The sequence below is a fragment of the Eretmochelys imbricata genome, chromosome 14, assembly GCF_965152235.1.
Source record: "Eretmochelys imbricata isolate rEreImb1 chromosome 14, rEreImb1.hap1, whole genome shotgun sequence".
In the NCBI taxonomy this organism is placed as follows: Eukaryota; Metazoa; Chordata; order Testudines; family Cheloniidae; genus Eretmochelys; species Eretmochelys imbricata.
Genome location: NC_135585.1, coordinates 17,887,274 through 17,902,569, shown reverse-complemented (window position 1 = coordinate 17,902,569; position 15,296 = coordinate 17,887,274). Strand labels below are relative to the sequence as shown.

Sequence of the window (15,296 nt, the reverse complement as noted above, 5' to 3'; positions counted from 1 at the left end):
TGTATAAAATGGGAATACTTACATTCCTCACAGGGGTACTATAAGGGATTTTGTACAGAACTTTGAAATTAATAATAAATGCTCTTTTGAGTCATCTCAATCACCAAAGCTAGGCAGCTTATCAGATTTTTGCATCAGATCAATTTGAAAAGACAAGCATTTAGATATAAGTTCTGAGTACAGGTAAGTCTTAAATGAGGTAGCCTTCTCAAAGGCAGAATGGCAGGCAGAAGTACTGTGACTTTCTTCATGTTCTCTGTATAGTATGTTTGATAGCTGCCAGTGTCTATTGTTAACAAGTAGAAGCTATGCTTTTTCTAACAGCAGTACTTCTGCAGAGAGCTTGCCTGAAATTCATTTCCTTAGGGACTATAGTCAAGTGAAAGAACCAATTTAATTCTTACTGTACACTGTAAGCTTCTTAAAGGTCAGCTGGAATGTCAAAATCTACTGTAAAGTAATGAGATGCATTAAAACAAAATGAAAATATTTTGGATCACGTGGCAAACTTGATAAAACTAAAAATGATTTATGCTGAAAAAACAAAATCATTTGCGTGTAAATGATGAATGTTGATTTTATTCATATTTGAAGAGGCATTATTCTGTGTTTCATAGGTTTCTCTTTCCCCATAAAATTTTCAGTTGCAGGATCTGAGAAGACAGTATTGGTTGGCATTTTAGAAAAGGCAAAAGTTTTTTTTCCTGCACATTGAAATTATTTAGAAATTATTAAAATAGAACATCAAGGAAATGTATTATTTTTTATTTTAGAAATAAGTTTGTATAAAATGATGTAGACTCCAAAATGAAAGGTAGATTAATTGTTTAAAGAGTTACTTAGATTGTTTGTTCTTTGTGGCAGGTACTGTCTTGTTATGTATTTTCACAGCACCAGTGGGTTCCTGGTCCGTGACTGGGGCTACGCGGTGTTATGATATTTATATAGTAAGATTCTGGGAATGGTACTCTGTCTCTCTTTGAAGCCTTATTGCATACGAGCTTGCCAAGCCAGTTTGTCGGTGCCTCATCAGTGAAGTGCAGAGCCCTCAGACCACTATCAAATCTCTTCAGAGGGCAGTCCTCCGTGAATAATGTCTGTTTGAGTCAGTGTGGCATGTTAGAAAACAGCTACAAGCATGGTGAGAGTTCTTTCTGTTTAGAATGTCACTACGTTGAATCATCACTGGTATTTGTGGTGTGTTACTATCTGGTTTTCAAGTTCAGTCATTTTCAGCTTTTTTTATACACAACTTTACAAATTGCACTCATGCAACAGCACGGGCTTTCAGCTGCTAGTAAATAATAGTGAGAAATGGAGTATTGATGAGTCCTATTGCTTTTCAAACATATTAACCTATTTTACATATGCGAAAGCAGCACTTAGTCATCGGAACTGCTCTCAAAACTCCTATGACACCTAAACAGTGTTTACATTGTAGGGTTGCCAATGTAGGGTCGTCCTGTATTGTAAGGGACATCCCTTATTTAAATAAAAAATTGCCTGTCCTGTACTAATTCAGTGCAGGATGCCTTTTATCCTGTATTTCTTCCTCTGCCTGCTCCCTCCCCTTTTGTGGGCACATACACATGTGCTGTGGATGAAACAGCCAGAGTTCATTGGCTGTGTCTTCCATCAGTAAAAAAAAATTCTGATTGGTTGGCCTGTACAATAGGAGGCAGGGCTACAGGGGTTGCGGGCAGTCAGGAAGGCTCTCCATACAGCAGGCAAGGTAGCTGGTCTCAACTGAGTCAGGAGGCAGAAGCACAGGACCTGGTTGCACAGGGAACTGGGGTCAAGGGAAGCTGGGCTGAAGGGATGGGGCTACTGCATAGTGGGGCAGAGCAACAGCTGTTAGGGCAGACTCCTTGGTCCTAGTGCCAGGCAGAGGGCTAAGCCCTCCCCCCGACACTTCCCATCTGTGCTGCACCCCTTTTTTCTACGTCCCAGTCCCCAAAACCCTGGTCATTAAGGACATCTGAGGTCTGTCCTGTATTGTTGAAATGCAGCATTTTCAATCCTAGTTCACAATATGGATGCATAACAGACTTTCCAAGGATGGCTAAAGCCAAAAGCCAAAACTTAGTGGCTGATCATGGGCATTGGCTGGCTGTGAAGAGTCTAGGTTCAGTTTTAAGCAAACCATGATTTTGCAGTTTAGTCAACATTTTTCTGATTAACCAAAAGAAATTTCCTGCCTGTTCTGCAGTGGCTGCCCAATGACTTCACTGAATCAGTGCATTTCCCAGCTACAAGCCATAACCTCTTCTTAGCTAATGTCACTCTCTTGGTGTTACTTTGGTCCTCAGCATCCTATTGCCCCATCAAAGTGGAAGTCACAGCTATGAGCCCCTTCCTAGTAGACTTTACACTATTAAGGACTCTGTGCCAGTCTTTGTTGGCAGAATCTGGTGTAGTTTTGGCCTCATTACTTCAGGTAAGATTAGCATGTGTGACATGTCAGATATAAATCTGGAGTACAGGATTTAGATGCACAGCAAAATGGGGATATGCTCAAATGGCTGATATAAATAAGGTAAAAGATTTGGTTAAAGACAGCCAGAAAACAAAGGCTTAGTATGTCCACATAATAAACTTTTGGATCAGTTTTGATGTAGTTTTTTGTTTCCTGAATTATTAGACAGGTTAAAAATATGTAAAATTGCTTAAGGTTCAAAGCATCATGGCTGTAAACAATGTGAAGGTTATATAGTTATGTGGAATCTCTCCAAACATTAGGAGAAGTGACTAAACTTAAAAGACCATGGGCTGATCAGACATACACAATGGCTTATAATTAGGGTTGGAAAGGTTAGATTTTTATCAGTAAATGTCAATCTCACTGTACAAACACAAACTGATGAAAAAATATTGCAATTGACGATTATCAAAATTTACAGATAGGCAAAGTAGGAAAAACGTTTCTTGAGAACTTACTTTGATCTAAGGAAATCTGCTTTGTATATTTTGACATGTGGTGGTTGTGTTTTAATGGTTATAATTTTTTGAATCTGTTTACTATCATTAAATAATTGTGTGACCCGCTATAATTTCCACAACTATGAACATTTAAATCTATAAAAATCTGAAAAATGCTTAAAATAAACATCGCTACTGTCCATTGAAATGATAAAATTGAATTCTCCAAAGCCTGCTTATAATTGAAAGTCTAAATGAGTACTCTATCCCAAGAGTAAATTGCCCCTGCTAAAGAGAGGAATGTCTTATCAACTGTACAGACGAGAGATTTGTTATAGTAACTGCGAAATAAACAGCTCAAAGATTGGAAATGCATATTACTCACACAGAGGATAGTGAGAATTTTTCATGATTTTGAGAATTTAGTATTCTGCTTACTTAACTGGTACTTCTATGGGGAAATTTTGGCTTTGGTTTAAATTTAGAAACTGGTAATCAAGGAGGAGATAAAAGTTGGGATAGCCATGAAAAACACAAGTGAAACTGATTTTAGTGATTTAAATCTAAAATTTGTGGAGAGCATTAAAGTTTAAATACAAGGATTATTTATATAGTGTATTATTTCTATTTATGTACATTTATTTCTGAAGTATCTAAGATATATTCAGATAGATCTTTTCTGACTATCCTATAGATTACTCAGTACATTTATAAAAGCTAGTGCTCTTTCTGTAGTACTGTCCACTGTGCCTTGGTCTATCTATCTGATGCCCAGAAAATGTAAGATAACACAAACGTTGGAGAATCAGTACTTCTCTTTCAAAAAGGCAAAATCTTTATCACCCAAATTGAAGATACTCTCACCAAGCGAATACTAATTCAGCAAATCCACATTCAGTTGTACTGCATGGAAAACATCTATTTTGGATCAACTCTGCAATTTAAATAGAGTACCTCTCCTATTGTAATCAGCAAGGAAAAAAGGTCTCCGCTACTATTCATGATATGAAGAAAACTAATTTGGTATTGTCAACACATATATTGTTGATTATTATCCTTACAGCCATTCCTTTTTGTGTGCCTGCAAAATATCTTCAAAAGTACAAAATATGTATGGCTTTTGTATAGAAAATGGGGTAGTGAATTTAAACTTAATGTTATGACTAGGAATGTTTTTGGACTACTATATTTAGGAGTACTATTGGACTACTATTTAGAAAAATGTCCTTGACTTAGAACTATTGGATAGAGAAACAACTGTTGATTTTGTAAAACATTGGATATGTTATAATGAATTATGTGCTCTTAGTTATGAATTAGTACAGTGATAGGAACACTTGGCATTGTTGTATGAAAGTGCAAAAAAAAAATCCAGAGAAATGTGGTCAGCGTACATAGGATACATGTAATTTATTCTTTCCAACCAAATGAAATAACTGAATAAATCCAACCTATTCATGTGTTTAAAACAGATCTCATAATTTAAAACATTTTCTAATTATGTATGTATGTATAATCCATTTCTAAACAAACGGCACATACATACACATGAATGCAGTGTGACAAAGTTCCTCCTCTACCTTGGTGAGTCTTGCATTTATTGGCGGATTTGCTCGCCTTGGAGCTTCACGGCAGCACTCAGTTTGGCCGTTTTCGTGAACCCACAGTCTAGGTCAATTCCTCCTGTGTCTGACCAGGAGTTGGGAGGTTTGGGGGGAACCTGGGCCCGCCCTCTACTCCGGGTTCCAACCCAGGGCCTTGAGGAATGCAGCTGTCTAGAGTGTCTCCTGGAACAGCTGTGTGACAGCGACAACTCCCTTGGGCTACTTCCCCATGGCCTCCTCCCAACACCTTCTTTATCCTCACCATAGGACCTTCCTCCTGGTGTCTGATAACGCTTGTACTCCTCAGTCCTCCAACAGTCTACGTTCTCACTCTCAGCTTCTAGTGCCTCTTGCTCCCAGCTCCTCACATGCGCACCACAAACTGAAGTGAGCTCTTTTTTAAACCCCCATGTGCCCTGATTAGCCTGCCTTAATTGAGTCTAGCAGCTTCTTGATTGGCTGCAGGTGTTCTAACCAGCCTGTCCGTCTTAATTGTCTCCAGAAGGTTCCTGATTGTTCTGGAACCTTCCCTGTTACCTTACCCAGGGAAAAGGGACCTACTTAACCTGGGGCTAATATATCTGCCTTCTGTTACTCTCCTGTAGCCATCCGGTCCAACCCTGTCACAGCAGACAAATACATAGTATGTGCAAGTATATCTTAAAATGGAATCCAGAGTTATTTATTTGATAACTTAAAAAATAGTGAGCTGATTTATTCCCTTGAAATTACTTTTCAGCCAACACACACACACTTCGCTTCAGTGATAACAGAAAGTTATTTAACAATATTCTTAAATTAGGTATTAAAGCAAAACACTGCTGCATCTGTATCTTACTCTGACCATTATGGATAAAACAGTGGTAGAATAGTCTGTATAATTTTTGACTTTGTAATTTAATTCCTTGGCTGTGGCGAATAGTAAAGCAATTTTATTCGAAGCAACCTTATACTTGCTGTTTTATTTTATTGTTTTAGGACAGTCTTACTTCACCAGGAATCTAGCTTTGACTTAAACTCAATTAAAAATCCAGAAAACTTTTCCAATCACACACACACAGAGTTGTGGAGAGTTAAAGGGAAATGCAGATGAAACATTCATTTCACAAGTATACATTCTTGAGTTATGTTTTTTTATATATATTTTTTTTCAGTTCCTTCTCAACTGCCCTTGGCCTTAAAGACTAACAAATTTATTTGGGCATAAGCTTTCGTGCGTAAAAACCCACTTCTTCAGATGATGTGTTTTACCCACGAAAGGTTATGCCCACGAAAGCTTATGCCCAAATAAATGTTAGTCTTTAAGGTGCCACCAGACTACTTGTTGTTTTTGTGGTTACAGATGAACACAGGTACCCCCTGATATGTGTGTATATATATATATATATATATATTACTTACACACTGTTTTGAGCTTCATGAATGCGAGCCACACAAGGTTTGGAATGAATTTCAGTGAATATTTAGGGCTTCTTTTATCCTACAGTAGGAGATGAACACTGGTGTGTGCATGAGCATGCGCAGCTCATTTCCAAGATGCTGGGTGAAGGGCAGAATGTACATGAGGCAGAATTGAGTTTTTGATGCGCTCTGTTACAAAGGTACTTGAGATTATATTCACTGGTCAGTGTACGTGGACCTATGTTATGGTTTTGATCCAATTTATAAATTGTATTTAAACATCATTTGATATTTTTAGCTATCATAAGAGTTATTGTATATATTTAAGCATGTATTAAAGTTTGAGGAGGCCACATTTTTTCTTTGAGTAGTGTCCCTGTGGGTGCTCCACTATAGGTGTATCTGCCTCCTTGCGCCTCAGATCGGACATTTTAGGTGGCAGTGTCTGTTCAGTCTGCACATGCGCTTTCTCTGTCTTGTTTCTTGCCTCGAGGCTATCTGGCACTGCACAGGTGAACCATCCTCAGTTCCTTCTCAACTGCCCTTGGCCTGCGACGGACCATTAGCACAATCTGAGAGATGATTAATTTCTAAAATTAATTTTAGTTTACAGAATAGCTAGTAGGATTTGTTATCTAGGTTTGTTTTATAATAAAACATTTTTTTGTAGCTTTCGAAAACCGTTATTTCCCTCTCCTTACTGATTTTGTTACCTTCTCCCCTTGTGGGGGCGGAATGAACCCCAAGAAGGGGCATGACCAGCTCCCCAGGTTTAAATACGGTCTTTCCTGCAGAGAAGCCATTCTGGTCAGTGACAGCCATTCATGCTGCAATGGCTGCTTAGGAGAATTCCATACGCCACCAAAGTGTACTTTCTGTCTGAAATATAAATAAAGGACAAGAAAGACCCATTAACTGAAGCTCAGATTCCTTATGATGAAAAATTTACTTAGACCAGCCTCTGACCCAGGACCTCTCCAGAGCAACAATCCTTGACGTGACCATCAAGATCCTCGGGACATTAAACTCCAGTGGATTCAAAGAAGAAATCTGCTGATTCCTTTAATAAAACCTAAAAAAAGAGGGCTACAAGTCCCCAGACTGAAGAATTTGACTAGGGAAAAAAAAGGTGCGTACAAAATGGGAAATGACTGCCTAGGAAGGAGTACTGTGGAAAGGGATCTGGGGGTTATAGTGAATCACAGGCTAAATAAACGCTGTTGCAAAAAAAGCAAACGTCATTCTGGGATGTATTAGCAGGAGTATTGTAAGCATGACATGAGAAGTAATTCTTCCGCTCTACTCCATGCTGATTAGGCCTCAACTGGAGTATTGTGTCCAGTTCTGAGCACCACATTTCAGGAAAGGTGGGGACAAATTGGAGAAAGTCCAGAGAAGAGCAACAAAAATGATTAAAGGTCTAGAAAACATGACGTATGAGGGAAGATTGGAAAAAATTGGGTTTGTTTAGTCTGGAGAAGAGAAGACTGAGGTGGACATAACAGTTTTCAAGTACGTAAAAGGTTGTTACTAGGCAGAGGGAGAAAAATTGTTGTTCTTAACCTCTGAGGATAGGACAAGAGGCAATGGGCTTAAATTGCAGCAAGGGCAGTTTAAGTTGGACTAACTATATCAGAGTGGTTAATCACTGGAATAAATTGCTTAGAAAGGTGGTGCAATCTCCATCATTGGGGATTTTTAAGAGCGGGTTGGACAAACACTTGTCAGGGATTGTCTAGATAATACTTAGGCCTGCCTTGAGTGCAGGGGACTGGACTAGATAACCTCTTGAGGTGCCTTCTAGTTCTATGATTCTATGCCTGGCAAAATAATCTCTGTACTGACTGAATCGCGACATGGTACCCATGAGTACCAGTATTGGCAGTAAGCCTGAAGACTGGAGGGGCACAGGTTCAGAAGCGTCAATACGGTCAGTCAAGAGAAGGGATAGAGACCGGACTACCTCTCCTAAAATAGCACTGCTGGAGACAAGGAGAGCTTCGGTTCTGAGCACTTTCACCAGAGCGCCATCTTCTGATCAATTGTTGGACCACAGAAGACTGCAGGTACCACTGACTCCCTGGACACTGATGGGCCACTCTAGACCGACTCAGTCGACACCGATTACCACCATGGTACCACAGGAATTCTGTTTCTCCAAGGACCTCTTGGTTTCAAATGCTGGAATCCTCCCTGCTAGGTATCGACCCCATCTTAGTCTTCTGAATTCCCCAGAGTACTGAGACACTCTCTCCATGGGCCTCCTTATCTGCTCCACCTCTGTTGAGCGAAGAAGAAGAGGTCAATGATAACATATCTTTGGTCTCAGTTCAAAGCTCCCCAGGGCAATGTCAAGGGACCAGTCACCTGGAAACACTTGCAGAGCCACAACGTCACCGTGACAGGGAAGGCCCGCCCACTTGGTTTGGACAACGTTGGGTATGGACCACCCATGACTTTTGCACCACTCCAGTGGCAGTACTGGGACCAGTGGGCAACATATAGACACCAGTTCTCTAGGACCTCAGGTGTCTCTCATAGTGATAAAGGAAAACGATCTCCCTCAGCTTCCCTTTCTAGACCCCATGATCCTCAAGAGGAGATCTTTGAGGAGTAGGAGGCACAACTGAATAAAGAAATTATTCCAGCAACAAACATTTCATCATTCTATCCAGATGAAGCTGTGATGCCTCCTCCATCATCAATCTCAGATGACTTCAAACAGTTTCAAGACTTCAACAAGAGAATGGCAGACTTACTTTAGATCCCCCTCGAAGTAAAGGAGTCACAACACAAGCTGCTGGACATACTCCATAGGTCCTCATCAGCTCTTACTACACTCCTGATCAATGAAGCCCTACTAGATCCATATAAAATCATCTGGCAAACACTGGCCATGATAACGCCCACATGGAAAAGGGCAGACAAAAATATTATGTCCCCTCTAAAGATGAGGACCCAAATTTCCTTGTGGTAGATGCTGTAATTGATCCTGGCAGACAGCACCACCCTAAATCAACACCGTGCAACAAGGATTGGAAAAAACTGGGCTTATTGAGCAGGAAATTGTACTCAACAGCAATCCTGCAGTTTAGGATTGTGAATTATCAGGTCCTGATGGCAAAATATAATCAATATCAATTATGTGAAAATCGGTGCCTTTATTGAACATGTCCCAAATGATCAAAGAGAACAGTTACAAGCCATCAGTGCTGAGGGCCAGCTTGTGACAAGGACAGCACTATAGACCACATTAGACACTGCAGATACAGCTGCTCACTCCATATCAACTGCGGTAGTAATGAGGAGAGCTTCATGGCATCACCTTTCAGGCCTCCCAAGAGAAGTCCAAATGACTGTGGAAGACCTTCCATTAGAAGGATCCATACCCTTTGTGGAAAAAACATTCTTCTCCACACAGTAAAGGGCTCAAGAGCCACATTATGTTCCTTGGGGATCTACATACCTGCACAGAAAATAAAGTACAGCGAATCACAGGCATCACAAAGATTGACTGGCCCAGTTCCTTCCACCCCAGAGACACTACAAATCCCAGAGGAAAAGACAATGGATACAAAACCAAAAGCTAATAGCCCCTCTCCCCCCCAACTTCAACTGTACAGCTCTCAACGTCGAAACATCAATTTTGAGACATTGGTTGAGGCCCAGATCTCCCACTCTCACTATTAATTGCTGCAAAACTAGAGTTATCTATATCCTTTTAGACTTTTTCGATAAAACTGGGAAAAGATAACATCAGACAAGTGGGTACTGGAGATCATCTCCAATGGTTATTCAATCCACTTTACCTCCCTCCCTCCTACATATCTTCCCTGCCTGTCCCTCTTCAGGAACCCTTTTCATGAGTGCCTGTTATGTCAGGAAATAAATCATCTCCTAAACCCTGGTCACGTAGAACCAGTTCTAAATCAGCACAGAGGGAAGGGTTTCTACTCCAAATATTTCCTGATACCTATAAGGAATGGAGGATGGAGACCCATTCTGGATCTGAGGTCACTAAAGAAATATGAAACGGCACAAAGATTCAAGATGGTTACATTAGCAACAGTAATTCCATCTCTGGACCAGGGTTCTTGACTGTTGACCTATAAGGTGCTTATTTTCATATTGTGATTCAACCAATCCCGCAGGCGGTTCCTGAGATTCACCTCAGGTCAAGACCATTTTCAATACAGAGTACTTCCATTTGACTTATCTGCACCCAGAGTGTTCTCAAAGGTCCTATCAGTGGTAGTGTCCCATCTTCGCAAACTAGGAATCCTGATATATCTGTATCTAGATGGGTGTCTACTTAAGGCTCAATCCTTTGATGAAGTCCTGGTAGCCAAGCAAAAGACTATAGATGTATTCATGCAGGTGGGACTACAACTGGCACTCAAAAATTGACTCTGACTCCAGTATAACATCTACAATTCATGGGAGCCTGTGTAAATGTGGTGAAGGCCAAAGCCTTCCTCACACTACACAAGTTCAACACCCTAAGCATCTTAATCAATGCCATTCAGATCAGCCTCCAGACATTGGCCAGAAATTGCCTTCAGCTACTACTGGGGCACATGGCAGTAAACACCTTTATAAAAAGTCACGTAAGTCTCCACATGCATTGCCTTCAGGCATGGCTCCAAACGTATACACACCAAACAGAGACAGATTGAATAAACTGCTGTTGATGGTCAAAGACTCTCTCAAATGGTGGAAAGATCTGCAGGATGTCTGCATAGGAGTCCCCTTCACTCAGCCACCTGCAACACTGATACTGACAACAGACTCATCTTTACGTGGCTGGGGAGCTCATCTAGATAATCACATGGTTCAAGGCAAATGGTTCCTCTTAGAATCAACACTACATATCAACCTGTTGTAGCTCAAGGTGGTCAGGAATGCTTGTTGACATTTCCTATAATTGATCAAGGATAAACATATAAAACTCATGACAGACAACACAGCATGAATGTTCTACATAAGCCACCAGGGAGTAGTGAGATCACCATCCCTTTGTGCAAAGGCAGTGAAACTATGGAATTGGTGTGTTTGGCACAGCAGCATCATAGCAGCAGCCTTCCTGCTGGCTGTGCAGAATACCATAGTGGACACCCTCAGCAGGACATTCTTGCAGGAAAATGACTGGGAAATGGACCCTGTTGTTCTCCACAATGTATTTTGTCATTGGAGAGTCCGAAAAATAGACTTATTTTATTAATTATTTTAATTTATTAATAGACCAAAACAAAAAATGCTCCCAGTATTGCTCCAGAGCTGGTCTGGGACATCATTTGCTACGAGATGCCTTCCTCTTTCACTGGAATACAGATCTCCTTTATGCTTTTCCTCCAATTCCTCGCATATTGAAGGTCCTGCTCAAGATAAGAAAAGAAAAGTTATTCTCCTAGTTCACACGTGGCCAACCCAAATGTGGTTCTCATACCTTACTCAGTTAGCGGTGTGCCTCCCAATCACTTTTCAGTCCCTTCCTCACCTCCTCTCTCAGAATGCCGGCCAGATTTGCCATCCCAGCTCACAGGTTCTGTGACTCAAGGTATGGTTCCTCAATGGTTCGAAAACATGGAGCGTTCCTGTTCAGAGAATGTGAAAGAGGTGTTATTCCATAGCACAAAAATAACAACTCATCACATGTATATGCAGAAGTGGAAAAGATTCCAAATCTGGAGTGACTCAAAACATGTTACCCCCATATCCTCTCCACTCCTGCTAGTACTAGACTACATCCTAGATCTAAAAAAGGTCAGGATTATCTCTAAATTCAATAAAGGTACACCTCACAGCCATAACAGCCTTTCATCATAAGATAGATGACTATTCCGAATTCACTTATCCTACAATGATTCCTCAAGGGTATGGGTAACCACCTACAAATCAAGCGTCCTACACCAACATGGGGCCTTAACTTGGTTTTCAAGTGCCTTACAAAGCCTCTTTTTGAACCAGTGGCCACATGCTCACTTATGTCTCTGTCTATGAAAACGACATTCCTAGTAGCCATCTTCTCATCTTGGAGAATCAGGGAAATAGAGGCTCTAATTGCACACCCACCTTCACAATTTTTTTTAGTGATAAGGTCACACTGACACCACATAAACCAACTTACGTCCCTCCCAACCTTCTTTCCAAAGCCACACCATGCCAAGAGAGAAGCAATATTGCATAAACTCAATGTCAGGAGAGCTTTGGCATTCTATTTGGTTAGAACAATAATTTTCAGAAAATCTCCAAAACTATTCCTTTTGCTTGCAGAGAGGTCTAAAGGATCCTCAATCCTGAAACAGAGACTCTAGGTGGATATCTAGCTGCATTTCCTATTGCACCTACAATCTTCAGCCTCTGTCTGGAGTTCAAACTCATTCCACAGGATCTGTTTCGACTTCATTAAAAACGTTCCCATCACAGAAATATGTAGAGTAGCAATTTGGGCATCTGCTCATACTTTTGCAGAACAGTGTGCAATCATCTATAACTCAGCATCAGATGCTGTGTTTGGATCCACAGTATTATCATCAGTACTAACTCTTTAAGTACTGACTCTGAAGTCCCACCCTTCCATCAGGGATACTGTTGTACAGTCACCTACAGTGGAGCACCCATAGGGACACTATTCGAAGAAGAGGTTACTTACCTTGTGCCGTAACAGTGGTTCTTCAAGATGTGTGTCCCTGTGGGTGCTCCACAACCCGCCCTTCTCCCCTCTACTTTGGAGCTCTTAATAAATGTCTTTGTGGTAGAGAAGGAACTGAGGATGGTTTGTCCACACAGTGCTAGATAGCCTCGAGGCAAGGCATGAGATAGGGAGAGCGCACGTGCGGGCCAGATGGACACTGCTACCTAAAATCTCTGATCTGAGATGCAGGAATGTGGATACAGCTACAGTAGAGCACCCATAGGAGGGCATATCTTGAAGAACCACGGTTACTGCACGAGGTGCGTAACCTCTTCATCTTGTAAAGTAATTTTGGTATTATCCTGTTTGTTCCTGCATTTGTTGCTTCAGGATTGTTGTTTAGGGAAAAGCCCTGGTCAATTTTATACTATTATCCCTCCTAACAGAAACTTGGATAAAACTGTTTATTCCTTAAACAAATGTTGACATTTTTCTCCGTAGAAGTTTCTTTATATATTTTATATATAATTCTTGTATGTATTTTACTTTGCGTTTCTAAGATTAAATTTTATAATTTCTTTTACCCACTCGTTTTGAAGAAATGATCTTTAATTCTTCCTTGGATTAAACTAATATTTGTTTCATTTTATACAGTGCCAGAACCTATTAAGACCAGTTTAAGCCAGCCCCAGCCTGCCGGTACCGGTACCAGTACTTCCACCAGCACTATCACCAACAGCAGCAATGGCAAGCGTGCATCTGCTAATGGGCAGCAGCCAGCTGCATCCCGTTACCTGCCTCGTGAGGTGCCTCCACGCTTCCGCCAGCAAGAACAGAAGCAGCTCTTAAAGAGAGGTCAGCCACTGCCTACTGGAACTCTGACGGGCGCAAGCCCACCACAAGGTACTGGACAAGGAGGGGCAAGTCCTCCTCCACAGCCAGGAGCAGGTGGACAGCATCATCCCAGTAAGACCCTAACCCAAACAGGTAAGATGTTCACATCTAATGGGGACACTGCAAACTCATTCTCTGTGTAATTATGCCTTTTACCTTTGGTAATTAAAGAGACTATGATCAAAACTACTGTAAGAAATACCAAATATTATATGTGGCAATGATAGTATTGTAAGTTGAACATGTGCAATTTCTTTCTTCCTTAGAGAACATGAAAGCAGATGCATTAGCAACTTTATGGTGCAGAACTCAAATTTAGAAATGTTTACATATGCCAAAATTTAAAAAACTTTTTGTTCAGCAACCATTATCTACGGTTTTCCTTTTCTCAGTATGATGAATCTTACTGAAAATCTTACTATGAGAGAGGAAAGGGAGACATGAAATCTGAATCTTAAAATATATTATTTTTTGTTTGTATCACTGGTAAAAATCTTCAGGTCATGTGAATAGATTTCTATTTCTGCAGGTAGCAGGGCCTCGTGCTAGATGTTTTAGGCACAGCCTAAGATTCTTGCACAGGCAACCTTAATTTGGGAATTTCCTATGTGTTGAGTGCTTGACTTTGCGATCGTCATGTTCTTTAAGATATCTTTTGCATGTAAGTTAAAAACAGGTATATTTCACATTTGCTGTACTGCATTTTTTTGGTGTACATTTACTTGCTCTTCTGCTCCCTGATAAGCCACATGGTAAGAAACAAAAATCATAGAAAAACTAAATGAATACCCTGGACCTTCCTGCAAAGTCACCATGTTCACTTCAGATGGAAGCATGAAGGCTACCTACCTTCCTGACTATTGGGACTAGTGTGTGAGAGGATGGTCTCTCATCCACCTTCCCTCTTCTTTCTTCCTCCGCTCCAGCTGCTGGTGAGGACATAAGAGGCAATTTTGCTTCTCCCTTCCCACTCCCTGTTAGGGATTCTGTAAGTCTCTTTCTCACAGTGGTGATCCATTCGTTCAGAGTCTCTGATAGATACCTGTCAGTCTGTTTTCCACTATGCCTGTTACGTACATATGTCAGGCAAAGCAGGGTGCATTCTTGTATGAGGTATTTACTCTGAAAAGGCAAACAGAGTGGGTCAGACCTGGTCCACACTTGAAAGCTAGGTCGTCCTAGCTACATTGCTCAGGACTGTGAAAAATTGCATGCCCTGTGCAACATAGTTAGGATAACCACATCTAGATTGATGGAAGAATTATTCCATCAACTTCGCTACTGCCTCTCAGAGAGGTGGGTACACCTACATCAACAGAAAAACCCCTTTCGTTGATGTAGGAAGCTTCTATGCTAGAGCAGCATAGCTCCAGTGCCAATCTGTGCAGCTATAGTAGACATACCGTCACAGTGTTGTCAATGTTTGAGATATCATGAATATTACTGTTGCAGCCTGACTTAATTTAATTTTGTCGAAACTGCTTGCGGTTTCCCCATTTGGATGCTCAAGGACTTAAGAATGAATTTTGCTGTAACTGTAGATGTAGCTGCTGCCTGCAGTACGGTAGTACTCCTACACATACTGAGCATGGCAGAGCCCTGGAGCAGGCAGAGCAGGACAGTGTTGCCAGCTGTCATGGTCTTATTGCAAGTCTGACAACATTTGGTGTTTTCCTTAAACTCTCAGCTTCTGGGGTATTTAATTAGATTAGAATCTCAACCTTTATTTAAAAACAAAGAATACGTTTCTAGTTCTTGTGGTTGGGGAGAAAAAATTTGAAAATGTGACCTGAGTATTTCCCTAAAGGCACAAAACCCCAAAGGCAAATAAAAAGAACCTGAGA

At 40.9% G+C, this 15,296-nt stretch overlaps 1 protein-coding gene across 1 annotated transcript in view; it reads left to right on the top strand.

Moving 5' to 3' along the window:
- Positions 1–15,296, top strand: part of LOC144274921 (trinucleotide repeat-containing gene 6C protein-like) — a 137,887-nt gene that overhangs the window by 91,535 nt on the left and 31,056 nt on the right. Inside the window, exon 5 of the mRNA XM_077834019.1 lies at positions 13,213–13,545. Within this exon, the coding sequence (XP_077690145.1) occupies positions 13,213–13,545 (333 nt within the window). The remainder of the gene's footprint in view (positions 1–13,212; positions 13,546–15,296) is intronic.